General features: G+C 40.5%; 1 protein-coding gene across 4 annotated transcripts in view; it reads left to right on the top strand.

Moving 5' to 3' along the window:
* Nucleotides 1-20,348, top strand: part of LOC116735928 (syntaxin-binding protein 4) — a 63,484-nt gene that overhangs the window by 21,359 nt on the left and 21,777 nt on the right. For all 4 annotated transcript variants that reach the window (XR_004342458.1, XM_032588101.1, XM_032588103.1 and 1 more), the window contains exons 2-8: nucleotides 3,861-3,934; nucleotides 10,477-10,572; nucleotides 12,851-12,920; nucleotides 13,023-13,097; nucleotides 16,302-16,381; nucleotides 17,618-17,738; nucleotides 19,439-19,580. Coding sequence is in view for 3 of the 4 variants with exons in the window: in XM_032588101.1 (XP_032443992.1) it covers nucleotides 3,861-3,934; nucleotides 10,477-10,572; nucleotides 12,851-12,920; nucleotides 13,023-13,097; nucleotides 16,302-16,381; nucleotides 17,618-17,738; nucleotides 19,439-19,580 (658 nt within the window). In the remaining variant the exon portion in view is untranslated. The remainder of the gene's footprint in view (nucleotides 1-3,860; nucleotides 3,935-10,476; nucleotides 10,573-12,850; nucleotides 12,921-13,022; nucleotides 13,098-16,301; nucleotides 16,382-17,617; nucleotides 17,739-19,438; nucleotides 19,581-20,348) is intronic.

Genomic DNA, 20,348 nt, shown 5'->3' with positions numbered 1-20,348 from the left:
AAAATATAGCTGTGATCCTGTATCAAATTAAAATAGGAAATCCAATAGTACCGACAGTTTTTCATTATCTCCACCAAACTGGTGTGTGCCTTACACAGAATCAAGCACACCCCACCCCTTTCATTAGTGAAGCTCAGCAGCCAAATCTAAAAATGAACCCTGCTTATCTGTGCTAACATGGTGAGCTGTCTTCATACAAAGAACTAGGCACTGTTTGTAATATAATTTGTTTAAATGTTTCATTCACTGTTAAGTTAAATCTAATTTACATCCTGATTAAAGAAACTGGTGAAATGACTAAAAACAGCTCTTGGTTATTCAGGGTGTTTAACATTTATCTCATCTGTTTGTTGTTTATGAACTTCCTCATGTTGCACCGCTGGTGAGATTCATCGAGAAGGAAAAAAACGTGACTGAGTTGGGTTTTTCCTGCGTCTTTTGAGGAAACAAACCTTTTCACGTTTTGGCACACAAGTTGAAGTGACTCGAGAGAGGAAGAACTTGACACTGTGCATCCTGAGTGAACAAGGTCTTGGTTAGGAAGAGCAAACACTTTGCAAGATTTTATAACGTTACTCTGTCATCGAAAACTTTTGCGTCTAGAGGCAGCCTAATTAAAGAAGAGGTAGGTTATGGGGTTGCGTTGAAGAGAGTTGCTTTATTAATCAGATATCTACAACTGAATAGTACCTTTCTTTCATTTGTCACATTGAATCAAACCCAATCACATCACACAGTTTACCTCAAAATAAGTGAGTCTGACTGAATTATGATAGAGGGTGAGTCCCCTCGTAGTGTTATGATCTACAGTGAGTGTAAAAGTGTTAGCCTTCTTTCTGATTTTTGTATCATTTTGCATGATTGTCACACTTCAGTGTTTCAGAACAAACCTAGTTAAATATGAGTCAAAAGCAACACAAGTAAACGCAAAATGCAGTTTTAAAACAAAGTCTTTATTATTAAGAAGATTCAAACCTGCATTGCCCTGTGTGGGAAAGTGATCGCCCTCTAATCCTGATAACAGGTTGCGCCACCATTACAGCAGCAACTGAAGTAGAGGAATTTTGGTCGACTCGCCAAACACATCGGAAGGTTCGTGAGCGACCTTTTCACTGACACATTACAGCATCTCAATGACATGCAGGTCAGGACTTTGACTAGGTCATTCCAAAGTCTTTGTTTTGCTTTTCTTCAGCCAATCAGAGGTGGACTTGTTGGTGTGTTTTGGATCATTTTCCTCCTGCAGAAGCCAAGTTGGTTTCAGTTTGAGACCCAGCAACAGACGGCCAAACGGACTCCTTCAGGACGTTTTTTGTTGACAGCAGAATTTATGGCTCCGTTTGACACAGCCAGTCTTCCAGGTCCTGAAGCAACTTATAACGAGGCGGCCTTTTGCGGCTGGATTTACAGTGGAGATGGAAGTCGAGGCAGAGGAAGGTGGAAACAGCAATGATTTACTCTTCACACACACAAAAATCAAGAACAAAACCACAGGTGCAATTGCAGCCTTAAATAGTCCCGGCTGTGAGGGACCAAACCACCTTTAATTCACGGGGGATCTCTAATATACTAATTTCCACCTACTTGAATAAAATCACTTTTACCAAATACAAACATTTCTATTTACTTTTTATAAATATTTTATGTTTTATCCTCACACCATAAGCATCATTAAGAAACACCACAAAGACCACAAACATTCCCCCCACACACACACTTTTCCATGGCCTCTCCTGGAACCTATAAATGGTGTCTTGACCCCCGGGGAAGTATTTGTCCAAACACCGAGGACGACACACCGAGGACGTCTTTCGTCTATGGAGATAGACGAAAGACGGGTGAGTCAGCCATCTTGGCACCTTCAACCTTAACAGATTACGCACAAACATTTGCTCAAGGTTTACCCACCAGTAGCTCCTTGCTCTGAGTAACAATTACCTCCCTTCACAAGCAAACACCTCACCTCTCGATAAGGAGCAGCTGTGCTGAGTCTAGGACAAAAGGCTACATGCTAACCACTAAAAATACTCAATAAATACAGTTAAAATCTCTTGTGTGCAAATTGTTATTGATGTGCAAATCTATTCTTAAGGTGCAGAGCTAAATACAGTGTTTGTTAATAAAGTGCTCTTAAAGTGTTATACAGTGACTTAAGTAAAAATAGTTCCAGTAATGAAGATCTCTTCATTACGCAGCTAAACGGCCCCAGACCATCACACTGCCACCACCTTGCTTTACTGTTGATGTGATGTTTTTCTGACATGGGGTGTTTAACGCCAGACGGAACGAGACACACACCTTCCAAAGAGTTCAGCTTTTTTTCTCATCAATCAATCAATCAATCAATCAATCAATCAAGTTTATCTCTGTAGCACTTTTCAGCAACAAGGCAGTTCAAAGTGCTTTACAACATAAAAACACAAAGAATACAAAGTTGCACAACATACAGTCAACAATTGTCAAGGGCCATTGTTACACATTGAAATGTTTAACATTTCATTTATAATGTTTCAAAAGCAACTCTAAACGTCTGGGTTTTTATTCTTGTTTTAAAGGAGATCAGTGTTTCAGCTGTTTTTCAGTTTTCTGGAAATTTGTTCCAGATTTGTGGTGCATAGAAGCTGAATGCTGCTTCTCCATGTTTGGATCTGATTTTGAAGATGCAGAGCAGAATCAGAACCAGGAGACCCGAGAGGTCTGGAAGGTTCATACAAACCAGCAGATCTTTAATGTATTGTGGTGCTAAGCAGTTCAGTGATTTATAAATTAGCAACAGTATTTTAAAGTCTATTCTCTCAGTGAAGGACTGTAGAACTGGGTGATGTTCTCTACCTTCCTGGTTTTGGTCAGAACTCCAGCAGCAGCGTTCTGGATCAGCTGCAGCTGGAGGATTGATTTGTTAGGCAGACCTGTGAAGATGCTGTTTAATAATCAATGTGACCAAAGATAATCCACAGAATGTTTTTCCCAGAAGTTTTGGGAATCATCAGGAGGTTCTGGAAAAACTGAGATGATTTTTAATGTTCCTTTTGCTCAGCAGTGGCTTTCGCCTTTGAACTCTGCCATGCAGGCCACTTGTGCCCTGTCTCTTTGTTATAGTGGAGGTGTGACCTCTGACCTCTACTGTTGTTGTTGTGGGGTCTTTTGGTGACCTTTTGGATGAGTTGGGTTCAACTTGGTCGGCTGTCCACTCCTAAACCACTGTTCCATGTTTTCTCCATTTATCTGATGTCTTGATTGAGATGGTGAACTCATTAGCTCTGTATGCGCGTTTCATTTTGTTCAGGTATGATAGACGAGTCAAATTTGAACAAGGGGGCAATCACTTTTTCACACAGGACCTTGTAGGTTTGGAATGTTTTCTCAATATAAAAACCTTCATTTAAAAACTGCATTTCGAGTTTACTTGTGTTGTCTCTGACTAATATTTAAAAGGAAATCAGTTGGAGGACACACTCTGTTTCACACTCTGCATGCACTGAAATGGATCGGACCGCTGGCAGTGTACCAAGATGAGCACAGACCAGAGACGAAGTCACAAATGTTGATGCGTACAAAAACATAACGGGTGACATGCTTCCTAGAGTTCATTGAAAAGAACTGGAGGATGTTCCAATAAAAAAAATAAATAAATAAATCACCATAACACAAATATAAATGAATAGAATCAAATGACATTAACACATCTAAAGTTTTAAAGACAATGATACCATGACTTTAAGGAGATGGTCTAATTCTCTGTTCCGTTTCTTTAAACACCCTGCAGACAGAATTGCTGATCTGTCTGCAGGTATTCCTATTTTTGCTCGAATGCGTTTCACTTTATTCACCTGTTTTCTGTTGTCCTCCATCTCTTCCAGGACTCTAATGGGTCCATATGGAGTCGACAGAGCTGTTCATTCCATGGAGTTCACAGACTGTGAAAATGGCCTAGGTAAGTTACCTTTTTTTTTTTTTTCTGTCTTCAGCAACCAAGAACACGTTGCTGTAGCTCTATATCTGTATCCTCTTTTGCTGTTTCTTTTTAGCGTCAGAGTTCTCAAAATAAACCTGCAGCATCACTCAGTGCTTCCCTTCCTCTGTGTGGTTTATGATGGGCTGCATCTCAGCATGTCACAGACTTCAGTCTGCTCTGGCTTCAGACAGGAGGAGGACGCGTCGTTCCAGTCAAATAAACGTCTGTGCTGCGAAAGCAGGCGTCGCCAACAATACATATATGTAAAATTTCACACAAAGTCCAGAATATATATCATCCTGGTTAAAACTTCTTTCTCTTAATGTCTGGACTGTTTCTGTCATCGTCAGCGGTTTACTGATGCTGCATCCAAATGAATCCTGAAATAAGAAAACAAATGCTACTTTTAAAGGGATTTTCTGTGCAGGGAAGCACCTCTGCTGCTGTTGGTGTGTTTGTCTGATGGGGGGGGGTGGCGAAGTGGGTCATGTGGCAAAGCCCTAACCCACTTAACTCAGATGGGCTAAGAATGCAGGAGCCGCTCTTCTTTTTATCCTCACTTTATTTCCTCATCCTCGTGTTTGTGCCTTCATACGGACAACAAATCACAGCCACAAGTGCAGAAAAACACAGTGGCAAAGGTTTGCAGTAGAGATTTGTTGAAAAGTCACGCTTCAGTGCGTTTGTACTTACAATTGTAAGTGTGGTTACATTAGAACCGTTAGTGGGAGATGTGGAAATACTGGAAACTAGGATTCACATAACATCATCACCGGTTAATGTGTTAGCATTGTTCTACTCCTGATTACGTAATGAGTAATAACTACCAGGACATTATTTAGATGTTTGCAACACTGTTAGTTTGTCGTGTTGTAGTCAGAACATAATTAAAGATGCACCAGGATCTGTATTTGTAGAGAATAAACTGGACTCTGTTGAAACTGCACAAGTTTAACTTGCTTTTTATTTACAAATGCAACAATCGATTTGGTAGTTTTTTTTTTTTAAATAAAGCTTGATGAACAAGAAAAAAAATATTTTAGCCAGTTTGGAGGTAACTCATACATTTATCATGATATTTTGTGGCACTGTTGTGATAACAAGAAGAACTATTTATTAAATCTTTTTTAGGTAAATGTATGGCTGACACAGCAAACACAAATACTGCTGTTGAAAAACATACTGGTACAAATCACCCATAAAGAAGTGTGTACAAGTTAGCGGCATGCAGAAGTAACTGCATTTTATCATTCTTTTATATGTGTTGATATTTGTTGATACTGTCATTGAACAAACGTTGGAGAAAATAGTGAAACTAACAATTCCAGCAAAATGGGCAGTTATTTTTTTTGGGTGGGTGTTAAACATCATGAATCGAGATTTATTGTGACAACGATGAATCAAAACTCTTATCGTGATAAAAGATTTATCACAATAACTGATCATCGATGCGATAAATGTCCACCCCTAAACAGACAACAGTTAGCACATCGTTAGCTCTTATCCATTCTACCTAGCCTGAGCATTCACAGCAGGCTCTGCTGTTGCGCAGCAGTGAGCAAGGAGGGCTGGGGGAAGTGCAGCACACACGAATGACTGACAGCGCTAAGACCCTCCCCCTGGCTCTGATTGGTTGTTTGCGACGGAGTGGCCTGTTTCTGTCACAGGATCACAGGGAGAAGGAAGAAGAGCTTGATGTTTTTCACAGATTATCTGTCCCATGCTATACTGCCAGTTTTAACAAACATGTGAAAATCATAATGTTTATAAACGTTACATTCAGCAAATTTTAAAGAATTATTGGGTTAAGCACCTAATATTAGCAGTCAGTGCTGCCTGCATGGCTAGCCTCTGTGTGTGTTGGACTGGAATACATCTGGAGTCGACTTTACATGCAGAAGGTAGATTCTAACTCTAACTTTGATTCCTCCTGAAGGCTGCCAGCTTTTCCAAATCCAGCAGGTTAAATTACAGTCAGAAGCTCAAAAGAATAAAGCAGAACAACCTTCCTGTCATCTGTTCAGTCTTCCAGCTATCTGCTGAAACCGGTGCTGTTTCCTCGCTGCCTGATTGAACCGTAGACATGTGGCAGGAGACACAGCCGCCTTCTAATTGATGTCTCTCATATAGGAGTTTTCCTCTGACTTTTTTCAAGCACCTTACTGATATTACAAGTAGCTGAGTTTGAGTCTTCATCACTCTCTTTGCCATCCACCATTGGGAGCTGAATAATGTGAGCATTTTCAGGAATCCCGTCACCAGCTGCATCTGAAGTTTAACCTCATGAATTCGATTTTATTGGAACCCAACCGATCAGTCATCATCTGGACGAGCTATGAGGCTTTTTTTTTTCTTTTTACAGCAATTTAATATTTAAAAGGGAAAGTCTAAAAGCATCTGTCAAACTTGAGTGCAACATATTTGTACACCCAGCGAGCAGCGGGGAACATTTGTGCTCAAGCACTGAAGTCATGTAACAGGAAATCCAGTATCTGATTAAGAAAACATGGAGTTAAACTGTTGGAACAGAAAAACAAGCTCTCAATGAAACTCACCCAGGTTCAACAGGCGCAAGTTATTCTTTACAAGCTCTCAGAGTGGGGAAGTGTTTTGTCCTTGGGTAACAAACATTCCCTTCATCCCTTTTTATAGCATTTGGAAGACATGTGAATGTAGAGGAGAAGGGAGGCACTGCTTCACATGTACCGGAATAATGTTTTTCTTATCTTGCGATAGGCGAGCGCAGGGTGGGAGTCAGAGTGGGGAAGAGGCTGTTTTCCTCTGAGAGGAGAACAAAAGGAGGGAGGACAGCGACATGGAAGTGCATCGCCCCAATTTTTTAAGCATTTTTTTTTTTCCAACAGGCGGTAATTAGCTGGTGCCCCTTCGCTCCAGACCCAATTAGTGTTGCCACTCTGTCGCTGTGGCGACAGAACAGCAGCAGCCTGGAGCTGCAGAAGTTTAATGTATCGCATTCGGTGGAAGTATGGCGATGGGAAATGTAAGTGGAAGAGTTTAGAGATGCAGACGCTTAAATGCTGCGCTGATCAGGGAGCAGAGATACGCTGGCTCCAGCTGCTCCCACACTATCACTTCATTTCCTACGTCTTTGTTCTCTTGAATCTCACAGCTATCTGCATGTTGAACTGTCGGGCCTGTTTCATCTTACATTACATAAAATGAAATGTTATTCGTAGCAGTCCCCCACCCCCAGCTCTTGATCAACATTCAGCGCAGCCTTGACGGGTGGTTTTCAGTTTTTTTTTAGTTTTCTCTTTAATCCGTATCACCATGATCACAATGAAACATAAAACATATACAAACATTAACAAGGTTTCCCCCCAGAAGACTAGGCCTGGTGGTAGGTGTGCTTAGCAAGTCTACCAGTTGCCCCACTGTGTTTCTGTGTTTAAAAAAAGGCTAAAAATTGAGAAATTTGAGAACTAAAATATCAACTACAAAGAAAATATAGCAGTGCACTAAGTAAAATGAGCCTTTATACAGTATAAACCCATCTTTGCTATCACTGTAACTCAGGGGTCTCAAACTCCAGTCCTCAAGGGCCGCAGTCCTGCAACTTTTAGATGTGCCTCTGCTGCACCACACCTGAATAGAATAATTAGATCATTAGCAAGGCTCTGGAGAACTGATCTACACAAGGAGGAGGTAATTAAGCCATTTCATTCCAGTGTTCTGTACCTGTGGCACATCTAAAAACTGTAGGTCTGCGGCCCTCGAGGACTGGAGTTTGAGACCCCTGCTGTAACTGATGTATTAAAATAAATACACAAACATTTAGTCTGGTGGGGGGTCAAGTAAGGCCTGGTGGCCCACCAGGCTTATCATACACTGTGGGAAACTACATAATGTAAGATGAAACAGGCCCGACAGTTCAACATGCAGATAGCTGTGAGATTCAAGAGAACAAAGACGTAGGAAATGAAGTGATAGTGTGGGAGCAGCTGGAGCCAGCGTATCTCTGCTCCCTGATCAGCGCAGCATTTAAGCGTCTGCATCTCTAAACTCTTCCATTTATGATTGAGCTGAACATTGTCCCTTTTAAAATAGTTATATATATATTTATATATATAGTCCCCCACCCCCAGCTATATATATATAACTATTTTATAGTTATATATATGAAATTTTGTTATTCTGATTTAGTTATAAAACAAAAAACATCAATATTGTGCTTTTACTCATTTTATTTTGAAATGGAAAAAACAAAGCAATGACCCATGTACTGATCTATACGGCCGTATAAGTCTAATGATTGCTGTCGTAAATATTCCTCACTGCCCAGAGTTGCTGTAAGTCACAATAAGTTGTTGGTTCACCCTATATTTTTTTGCAAAAGTTGACCGTTGTCTGATTGCTTTAGTTTAAATGTTCCACCGTTAAGAACTGCAGTTCCACCTCGGTGTTCTGAAGGCGTGGTGAGTTCGGTCCCTCAGCTCTAATTGTATTCCTCCTGAGTCGTCGCTCTGCGTTGTGGTAGACGTTGGGCTCGGTGGAGCAATGGCTAATTGAACCCTCAGGTTGAACAACAAGACAAAAGTCCAACAAAGACAGGCTTACACAGGCTGCCTTTGTACTTGGCTTAGACATGGAAAATCACGTGTTCTTTACCATCAGCTCACAAGGTCAGTCAGTTCCAGGAACAAAGCAGAGAAGACTTCCTTAGCAGTGTTGCCTTCAGAAGTAATAAGACTCTGCCCTTTGACGAGCTGAGTAGAGGGAGGGATAAAGACAGAGATTTTTAGAATAACATCAATTTTTTTTATTATTATTTTTCCAAAATACCAGACAACAAAACAAAACCTGACCCTTCTCTTGTCCCTCACTCTTAGCCCTGGACCCACATTTGTGTTTAAAAAAGCAATAAAAAGCAAAGATTTGGAAACATTTGCAAATCCCCTGACAAATGAAAAAAATAAAATAAATTACTTGTATCTCTGATTAGAATATGTTATTGCAGGAACATGAAGAGAAAATACAATGCAAGTGTATTTGGATGTATCTCACAGTATATAAGTGAATAAAGTTTTTGTTGGGATCCTGTGTTTTGAACAGCAGAGCTAAAGAGGGCAGTCGCTGATTTTTATGCCTTTGCTGAGGCAGATAATATCAGTGGATAAGATCGGCTTCACATTGGCCAAACTCCCAAAATTAAAGAAACAGGCGCAGATAAATCGGTGCACCCCTAATCTTAATGCAAATATCTGGGGGTGAAAACTGTTCGAATGGGGATCAAAATCACAACTTTTTAAAAAGTTTTTTTCCATTTTCAGCTGCTTTCAAACTGTTCTGTGTTAAACAAAACAAACCCTTTGATAAACCCGTTTATTGTGGAGATACTGCACCAAGAACCACTGAAGGAAATAATAGAAAAACCTCAAGGGTTTGGCAAGAAAAAAGTCAATGTTGGAGGAAAACTATCAGCAGTGTCCAGTAATGTTGACCAACTCATGTTTAGTAGAACATGACTTTTGTTTGAATTGTAGATTAAGGTGCTCTGGTCAGAGGAGACCAGAAATGACGAGCAGACTTCTCTGTTGGGTGGAGAATAAAACTGAATATCACCCTGAAAACAGCAGGATGAAACATATCGGCAGCGTTAGTCTTTAGATTGATTTTTATACAGGTAATGGGAAGCTGACCAGAGTTCACAGGAAGATGGATAGATAGAGCAAAATCCAAAAAAAAAAGAAAACCTGCTGGAGGTTTCAAAAAGAACAGACGTTCACTGTAAGCTCACAGCCAGAGCCACAACAGACGGTTCATATCAGAAGGTTTTCAGGTGTTTCACGTTCTGGAATCACCGTCGGCTTGAGGTTGCTGCTCTGCCCGCAACCGACCTCTGTGTTGTCAGAAAGTTTCTCTCCATAGAGACGGTTTTCTGTCCAACACAGACAGCATCTGCCAGCCAGAAAATTCCCTGACTCTGCATGGTGGCAAGTGTCGTTTGTCCGGTTTACCTTCTCAGCCATGCTACAAAAACTCTGTGTTTTTTTTTTTTTTTGTTCTCATCTAAACACAGGCACATCTCTTAAGGTATTTAACAGCATGGGGCTACGCTCCGGTGATGGAAGAGGAATAATGACCTCACAGCTGACTCATGTGACTTTCCCATTGTTTCCTGTCAGCAGGATACCTTAAAACTGTGACAGCTGCTGACCGGTGACCTTCCGTTTCTTCCCTGGAGCTCACAATATTGCAAATCCCATCTGTACACAATTATTCATCGTTTCATTCATTATTCATTTATGCACCCGTATTAACATTGCTTATATTTGGAGTTGCCAGTCAAATATGGTGGAGCAGCCAAACAGCAGCCCCTAGCCGTGTTAAACGGAGAGAAATGAATCCTATTGAGTTCTTAGTTACGTAACTAAGGAGCTGCTCGCCTAGACTTTTGAATTTGCGTTACATTTAGCCTGTCTGGATCAGCTTGCAAAAAAAAAAAAAGCTAAAGCTGGAGGAGCTTTACTTAGAGGAGATTTTTCTACTTCTCTGCCCAGGAATCAAAGTGATTGGCGGAGTGAAAGAGCTAACGGGAGAGGAGTTCGGAGTCTACGTCAAGCGGATTTTACCTGGTGGCCTTGCTGCAGCTGATGGTGAGTGGAGTCACTGCAGCCTAAAGCGCTCTAAGCGGTGATGCAAGGTGACTCCTTATTAGAACTGATTAAAATGAATTTGAAGTTAAGGAGAGGACACTTTGCAGAGTAATAAAAGTCAGTGGTACAATTGTAGAGGCATTGGTTAAAACAAACATCTACATTCATTTCATGTGTAAAGACGTTGACAGGCTGAGCAACAACACGCGAACAAATTGTGCTAAACTTGAACAAATGTGACTTGATAAAAACAAACTTCCTGTCAGGCTGAAATCTTTGTTTATTTTATTCTTCCCCATTCCATCTTTTGGACGCTCCTCATCCTGTCACTATGGCAACCACTGAGCAAGTAAAGCCCAAGTGCAGGTTTATGTGTTCCTATTGAGCACCCTAGTGAACTCAGCACCTGTAACATCACATTTATCAGATTATTAGAACACTATTCAGTTTTCTTACTTCTTGAGTTCATTTGTAGGTTTTGGGTTCTTTACTACGTCAACATATTTCAACAATTTATATATCAAAGCATCCAGTTTTTTCTCAAGCTTGAATATTTCTGGTAATTTCAGCTATTATAGTTTTTGAAATATTTAACTTTTTTTTGTTGCATTGAAATGCATAAAAAACCCTTCCTCCATTGGGCTCCATGTAAAATCTTTTCAGCGACTCTCAGTTCAAAGGGTCATTTTCAAATTGCTTCCTCTCCTAAATGGCAGCATGGAGAGGCATGAGCCCAAGCAGATTTTTAGGTCAGTGAGTCATGGCTCTCACAGTTCAAGAATGTTTTGGATACTAGTTACCGCTTTTAAATGATAGGAGTCTGTTCAACTCCATGTTAGTCAGTGGAACTCTGTTCATTTCTCTCAAACATTCTCATGACTGTTTCGCATCTTTAACCCTATCCCACTGTAAAAAATATCCTAGAATAAATGTTTCATGCTTTTCTAGATTTGATTTCTACGGTTCCTTCACCTGTTTTAATGCGGCTCAATATGGAGCCTGGAAAAACTATAAAGTGGACTAATGAATGGATTCTTTAAGGAAAATAATTAGACTTTATGAATAGATTAGTACTGGTAGTGGTCATGTTGATACTCTGGGTAAAATTCGAATGCATCAATGAACATCATTTAAACTGTGGGAAACAAGAAATACGTTTCTGTAGCTTCTTTCCATATGCGTTTGGCAACATCTCAAAAGCTAAACCATTTATTTAGCTTTTTAAAGCGGTGACATTTAAAATGAGCCGCTTCTGATTTCCCCATGAATCAAAACAATTGATTGCTTTTGTCAGTGGAATGTTTCCTCTTTTTATGTCCATGTTGTGAATAAGAAAAAAGCACAAGTAAAGGGAACGTAGACGCAGCGGTCAGAGTTGTCAGGATGAATACCTCTGGAGTGAAGGAACTGGTACTTTTGGAGATTCTCTTGTGAGTGCAACATGAATAAAACACAACACAGCATTGTCACGACCTACTTTCTCCGCAATAAATGATAGATACCAGGCCCAGATTTGCAAGTGAAACTGTAGTACCATGTCATGTTTTTGTGAGAATTACCTCATTCATATACAATACAATGAAGGTGTTATTTAAAAAAATAAAGACAGACATCAGTCCCTCTCAAACTTTTTCCACATAATGATTATTTCATTAATATTTGAGGTTATAATACAACACCTGTGCATCTACAGTCTCTGATGTTTGCTTGTTGGTTGTGCTAGATGGCACGCTGTCGTTATGTTTCTCTGTACAGTTCAAAAAGGTTTCTAATGTTATGACTCTTATAATGTATAGAATCATCTGTAAGGAACAGAGTTTAGATATCATGGAACAATGACTTTGGACTTAAATTTGTTAGTTTATGCGTGACATTATTATTTTTTTAATCGATGTAAAATGTTTAAAACTGTGCGGGACAGAGCAGCATAGTTTTGTTTCTGAAATATAGCCTATGTTTCATTTATAAAACCATTGTTTCATTATATTCCACTTAATCTGGGATGAAGTAGGGCCAGCAGCCTCCTCTGTCTGAGACCTGACTGTCAGGCAGACCCTCCTCAGGCAGACGCTCAGGAGGGGTACATGTCACGGTCGGACCATGGGGGATTGTCCCCTCAGACCGTCAGTTCTCGAAACGACACACAAAAATAAACCTCAAATGACCCCATCTCTTAAGACCGCAGGAGGGTCAAAAACAAAAAATAAATCCCTTGTGTTGAACTGATCATCCACCTGATTAACCCAGCATTGACAACAGGGCTATCAACCGTTTACAGGAAACCTGTTGCCGGGAGACCAGATCCTGGAAGTAAACGGGGATACTCTTGTTGGAGTCACAAGTGAAAGGTAAGGTTTTTTTTTTACACTTCCTGCTGGCTGTAAACTCCTGATACTGAAACAGTGATATTATTCAAACATTGACTTCACGTTTTCATGTCTGTCTCACAGAGCTGTGGACATCTTGAGAACAGCATCTGCCACAAATCACATGCGCCTTCTTATAGCCAGAGATGAAGAAGCAAAGTAAGGAAACCAAAATGTGTCACAGTTGATTTAGTCGCCTGCAGGTTTGAACTAAACCTGAATTCATTTATTGTTTTATTTGTGGCATGAAACCAGGTCAGATTAAATAAAAATATTGAGTAATAATGCACATTTATCACTAAACGGGTTTGGTTTGGGCAAATGTTTTTCAAATTAGAATGAAAGGACTTGGAAGTTGTTAATTAATGTTCACAAACTAGTTTAGAGCTAATAAACCTGTAAAATTAAACTGTAGACCATTTATCGTATCGTTTATCAGTTATCATGGTAAATTTCTTGTCACGATAAAACTTTTGATTCATTGCTATGATAAATTCCAATGAATGTTCAAAATGTTGTTAAATGGTCAATGGAGGAGCGATGTTACGATGACTTCCTGAAGGCGGAGTTTCTTAAAGAAACAGAGGCCTAATTTTAAGGCATTAAATTACAAAGTCAAATTTCTGCCAAGTCAAATTTGATACAAATAGCTTTTTTTAAATAAAAACTGAAGGTAAAATAATTATGTGCTATAATTATTGATCTGGAAAACACAGAATTTTGCCACTTTAGATCAGTACAAACAATAATGAGAAAAAAAAACGGATTTCAGCAAAAAATCTGAATTGAACATCAAGACTTGCTGAGCAAACGTCGCCCTTTTTGTCTGAATGAAAGTGTGTCTGACAATTTCTTCAGCTTTCTGCCTGCTTTTAGTCACAGTGCTGCCTGCTAGCTAGAGGGTAAACATGCAGAAGCACCTGAACCACATTTATAATGCAGTCATAGCATTAGCGAATAAGGAGGAGGGTAGTATTAGTGCCGAACCGGCTTTCTAATCTGACTACAACCAGTTTGGGTAAAAACAAGGTCAGCCCCAGCTGTCAGCATCACAGGCGTCGCCCTTCCTTCAAATCCACCGCACGCAATCTGATCCAGAACTGTGTGCTGAAAAAGCTCTGTTGGAGAGCCACGTTTTCTACAAAAGCCATTACCAGCCTTGGTATTTGCTGCTTGTAATGTCTTTAATGGAGAAGGGTGGGATATGGTTAGAGAGGAGCCATGTCAGCGGAGACCCAGAGGAAATATGGAGTGAAGATGCAGGGAGCTAAAAATCAGATGGTGGCTCCCAAAAATAGTTAATTTCCCTCAGTGCAGTGAGGCAGCCTTACACTCCTGCTTTGTCCCGCATGCAGAAGAGTAACGGGGGGAGGGCTTGACCTAAGGCACTGCTCCTGACGAGATGAGCCTTGTCTGTTAATCTGTGCTCTGTACTTTAACTATCCTGCCATGCAGAGGGAAGAGAGACAGTCAGGAGGTGGGATTACGGCCGTCTTACTAGCCGTACCCCCGTCCACTTTTCCCACTTAGACTCTGTTTGATCAACACTAGACCTCTTCCAACTTTGCGGGACTGTTACACTGGGGGCATACACACAATGCAGAAGACTATCAGGAAACAAAAGGATCAGACACTGTGAGGAAGATCAGGACAATCAGCTTAGAGGAAAAGAAGCACAAATAGATGTCTGGATTTAAATGACAATAGGTTTAGTGAGGAGACGCAGGTACAGGAACGGAACTGAAGGATTTCTCTCACACTTCAAGTTTTTGAGAAACTGTTGCATGATCATGTGTTTTTCGAGAGCTGAGTGTACATGAGCGCCTGCATCAACTTCAGAGTTCTAGCATTTCACAGCCGTCATACACGTGAACAGCACTCTGGGTTTTGACCATGTCCTCCATCCGATTGAAAGTTCTGCCCTCCTATGAAGGTCAAGGTATTATTAGTCCAGCATGGCAGACGAGCTAACCCCCGCCCTGCCACGGTTACAAACACTAAATATCATTGAAGCTCTGATCCCAAATAATCCTGTCACAATGTTGAGAAGTACAAATGATTCTTTAGGTTATTGAGCCGTAATTCTTGCAGTTAATTCACAGATCATTCATCAATGTGGAGGAAACATACTTACCATATCATTTCTGCTTCCTTATATTGGCCCTGTTGCAATTCAGTGTTTTATTTTATGCCATTAGTGTGAACTGTTTGGACTTGCAAATTAACTAGCAAATGTCAATTCTATTCCTTGTTTGCTCATTTGGTGGAGGTATGGCACACACAATTTATTCATTGTGACTGAACTTGTGGTCTGTTGAAGAAAGTTCTGAACTTGCCTGAATTACTTAAACCTGGGTAGATATAAACTGCGTTTGCATTATGACTGTGCGCAAAACTGTCAGTATTTGAAACCCCCCCACAATTTCACAATTCTGTTTCCATTAAATAAGAAACAAAATTAAAAGCATACATGTGTACATTTGTTCACACCATAAGGAATTAAAAACCTACTTCCTGTTGTCTTCTGCTTCATGGTTTGTGTCAGTGGTGACATCCCGTTGTTGATCATGTGTGTGATGCGAAAAAAAGTGTTTCCGTTGATGTTTTGTGAAATAAACCAATTTTGAGTTGGACAATAAAACCTCATCCTCATTCTATCACTAACTCTTTTAATCAAAAAAAAATTTTTTTTGTCAAAATTGGTGTGTTTATATTAAGCAATTTTCTTTCAAATTGTCAAATTGCTCAATTATATGGTCAAAAGAAATGCAGCTACTGTCGTTTTCCTGAGCCTGGTTGGAAAGGATCAAGCCAGGATGAACAGATCGCATTACGGCAAGCCTGACTTTATCTCTTATCCTGGATTTCTGAATTCTGCTTCTGTGAAACAGCCCTCTCATCTAATACAATAAACCAAGAAGGTAAACACAGAGAGGATGAAGACAAGATATAAGTAAACAATACACATGAAACTAAAAGTCCATACACTTATGGATCGCTGTCCCACGAGATCTCAGTGAACCACAAACAGATGGGTGTCCAGCTCCAGTCCTCAAGAGTCAGTCAGTGTCCTGACACTTTTTTTGATGCGTCTTTGCTCCACCAGAGCTGATTCAAATTGACCAACTATCAACTCTGCATATAAAGGTGTGCAGAGGTTCTGTTTATGAACCATCATTGGATTAGTTCTTTCTGTTGAGCCGCGAAAAAGAACTAAAACGTTGGTGATACTGGCCCTGGAGGATTGGCTTTTTACAACACTGTTCAACACCTTATCCTGAAAGAAATCCCCTCAGTGTTCTTGTAGCTGTCTTATATTCGTCTCCCTCCAATGTTCTTGACTTTCTTTTTTTCTTTCTCAAGGAGAGAATTTGCTGAGCTGCTGGAGAAATATGGCTCCAACGGTAGTACCGGATCAACCCGCAACTCTCCCATTCAGCAAGGTAGGCTGATCACTATACGGCCCTCTACAACTTCAGCAAACACACAAAAAAGTGACAAACCAAGCATTATAAGTTCGTTATATATGTCTTCTACCACTTTCTTAATGAGTCTTCTACATTTAGGAAAGGAATAAAGGTCCCCACATACTCAGGGGTGCTTCATTCAGCAGAACTCTGTCCGTACTCAATGCCAGACCCGTGTGCGCCAAGATCAGTTTTTACAACTGAGTGTGTACTCTGTGTCGCACAGTAAATAGTATCGCAGGAAACGGAATTCTCATCAAAATGTTTTGGATGCAACATCTAGCTGTTAATGCCGAGAATCTGTGAATCAGTCTCAAGGAGGTGTAGTGTGCCAGTCTCTAGACAACCGACTATCTCATCAAACTTGCTAGCTTCCTTTCAGATTGTGCGAAATGAAGGACTTGGTCAAAAGAAATGTAAGCAATCGGTACATTTGACATCTGCGGACAGTGTGGATGTGTATTCTGTTAGTCTGAGCGGCTAATTGAATACACACAGTACTCCTCAGTATGTGGGAGCCTTAAGCCTAAAAGCTGGGTGCAGATAGTTGAACTTAAAATATTGGCATAGGACAAATACACTTAGCATTTGTCCTATGCCACATTTAGCCAGCTGGTAAAGATTTCCTAAATAATTTTGCCGTGATGAGCATCTGTCTCCAGGTTTAAGCAAAAAGCTTCAATCTGGAGACATTTTGTTCCTGAGTTGTTCTGGGAGAGTTTGGCACAGTGCTGATCTGGGATGAAGCTCAAAGTATCTAGAGCCTGTTGGTGATATTACTGTACAGTAGTGCTTGCACAGGCAGTTGGACCAACTGGAAACAGTGACACTGTACGTAGCTATACAAAAACCTGTTTTTTGTTCAAACCTCTGTGAAAGTCCTGCGTGTCACCCTCCACAGAAACATGTCTTTGGCAGAGAGTACATGAAAGAAGCGTGGTGGAAAAGTAAACTCTGAAGGATGCTTTGGTTGGTCAGCATGTTGGGTATTATTCTGTGCTTAGCATCGCTCAGGCCTAAGAGGCAGGGTGGTGCATTCTACCAGAGGAGCAATGTAGTGATCTGTAGCTGTGGCAAAATGATAAGAGTTTATGGTTTAAGTATCTTAGAAGGTTCATTCCTTTCAAAGCTCATTAATACACAACTCCTGCCTGAAGTCCCTGTTCTTGTTCCTCTTGGTGTGAAACACACACGTTTGTTCTTTTTGTAAAGGAGGTCGCCTCTTGGACAGCACATCATCCGGTTCCTCATCTCGATCTCAGAGCCCGTTGTTGCTGAGCCCTGCAAACTCTCAGAACATGTACAATGGTGGGCCCATGATGCGCTCCCTCAGGTGAGACTGATTCTGTTTCTCCATTTCTGGACCAGCATCAATCCAAACTACACACTGCTGGCAGTGCTGAGTTCATATGGATGTTCAGATTGATTTTTTTTTTCTCTCATTTGCCTGCTTTTGGTGCAACATACCTCTTATTTTGATCATTTTGATATTTTATCAGCCTCTTAAAATCGTTTTTTTGACTATATAGATACAGTTTTGATTATTTTTTATTTTTATGTATGAAATTGTATGAACGTTTATAGATTTTGCTATGTCTGATATATTTACAACAACATTGCAGTAATATGCAGTTTAGGTTCCTGCGAAGGTTTATTTCAGACCTTCGTAAAAACAAAAAAAATTTATGAGTGAGATAGCATGGTCCAAAAAAAAAGGAGAATGGAGGTGGAAGAAAACTGCATGATTAGTATCTCTGTGTCAAGAATAGACAAATTTGAAGTCATACCGAATTGGGAGAGTACTGAGGAGGCTTTGGCAGAGAATGCTCTGTGATACTGATATAATATAGATCTACTGTATTTAAGGTGAAGATCAGGGATGAGAGTCATGCAAGCATCGAATCTGATTCTGTGATGAGGACAGATGCAACAAGTCACGTCTCTGAAAAATGCTGAACACTGCCACATACTTCCTGATTGAAAGGTTTTTAGAAAGACGTGGCTTGGACGATTTGAGAATGGCAGAAAAGCTGTTACAGTTGATGTGACTCCTTGATAGACTTCAGGGGAAGGTAAAACAATAGACAGAAGGGTAATATACTGTCTCTGAAAGACTTCTGAGCACAGTGTCGGGGAAATGTTTGAGTGCATGGCCATGTAAGTCTTACCTGATTAGGGAAGGGAGGAAGTAGCAATGGAAAAGCTTGTGAGCCGACTAGAATTATGAAAAAGAGAGGGATGAGTCATGACTGGCTACATCTTACCAGTCAGATGTACCCGTTCACTCTTACTAATGCTGGAGTGTGCATTAGCCAGTGAGGTGGCTGGGGATGTGGCAGTGCCGGCGGTACCGCACTCTTACATTGGAACTGAGACAGTGGTTATAGAGCGCTGGACAGTGTCCATGGAGGCGACAAGAGCAGAGGAGTGGGGATGAACATGGGTGGAAGGAAGGAAGACCGATGACATGTAGAGGGGACGGCAGCCCTGAAGGTGGAGGTCAGAGTTGCGACGGATGATGTGGGAGGAGGGCTTTGAGCTGGAGGTGATGATCTCGGAGCAATTCCTTGGATCTGAGGAGGGTGAGAGGGGAATGAGGGTCCGAGTGTGCAGGACCAGGATCCTCGAAGAAATGGATTGGACCTGGCTGGGTTTTCGGACTCGAAGTCTGACATTTTTGAAATGCATCCCAACTTGCTTAAAGCTTGGTTGGTGAGCAGTTCAAGCCTTATAAATGAATGCTTGATCTGTGATTGGCTTTGACATGACACGGTCCAACGCTGATAGGCAGCGATAGAAGCACATGACACAGTGACTGGATGATGCAGGTGAGCCTGAAGAGAAGTTTCCCATTTGAATTTATGCCCAGACTTCACATCATGGACATGATTCCTGGTTTTCTAAATTTCACACGCTACTTCACTTAGGAGCATATGGGATCATTAAGTTTGTTTTACTCCAGGTGCCATAAAAGTTTGGAATTTATGTAACTCAAGGCATTTTTCATTGTTGTAATGTATCTTATGTTCTCAGTCACCCAGGTGAAGGAGTGATCCAGCTCATTTCTGTGGCTCGGTCCAGCAGTTTAGGGATTACGATTGGAGGAGGCTCCAACAGGCCCGACGGCCCCGCTGTGTTCATCCAGGAAGTGCTGTCTGGAGGAGACTGTCACAGGGTGAGACACGGAAATGACTGTCGCAAATACATCAACACTAATCTCCACATAAAAAAAATAAAAAAAATCATTAAAAGTTTTATATTTTGTTGTCATTTCAGAAAGTAAAACTTATATGGGTTCATTACGAAAAGATTGAAATATTCAATGTTTTCTGCTAATGGCCATCTTTGCTGTATGGCTTAAGACAAAATGTCATCATGCATGTTTAGCAGCAAATACACAACTCAGTGAAACTCCAAAGACCACTGTGTATTAAAATGATTTGTCTTCTCTAAGAAAATCAATAGAAACATCATCAAGTGTTTTCAAGTGTTTTCTACACTTGAAAACACTTGATGTTTTCAATTTTGTTCTTTTCAATAGCTGCCTTATCCTTTCATTTAAACTTTGATAAGACTTACACCAAGACCAATAACAGAGACAGAGCAGTAGGGGAAGGCATTTATTGTATCGCTTATATTTATTGTGATGAATTTCTTTTTATTATAAAAATTTTGATTCATCGTTGTCACGATAAATTCCAATTAAAAATACGTGAAAGGCCCAAAGTATTACTATTTTCTCCACTGTTTGTTAAACGAGAGCCATAATAAAAATCAAAACATTTGAAAATATGATAAAACCCAATTACTGTGTGCCGCTTAGTGACACAAATCACACTTCCTTATGTGACCGGTGTCCTAAAGAAGACAAACAGAATATTTTTTAAGAGCAGTACTTGTGTTTGTCGAGCTATGATTGTCATGCCATGCAGTCACAGCTACA

This window comes from Xiphophorus hellerii, chromosome 16 (assembly GCF_003331165.1).
Source record: "Xiphophorus hellerii strain 12219 chromosome 16, Xiphophorus_hellerii-4.1, whole genome shotgun sequence".
In the NCBI taxonomy this organism is placed as follows: Eukaryota; Metazoa; Chordata; class Actinopteri; order Cyprinodontiformes; family Poeciliidae; genus Xiphophorus; species Xiphophorus hellerii.
This window is presented reverse-complemented; position numbering and strand designations above follow the sequence as displayed.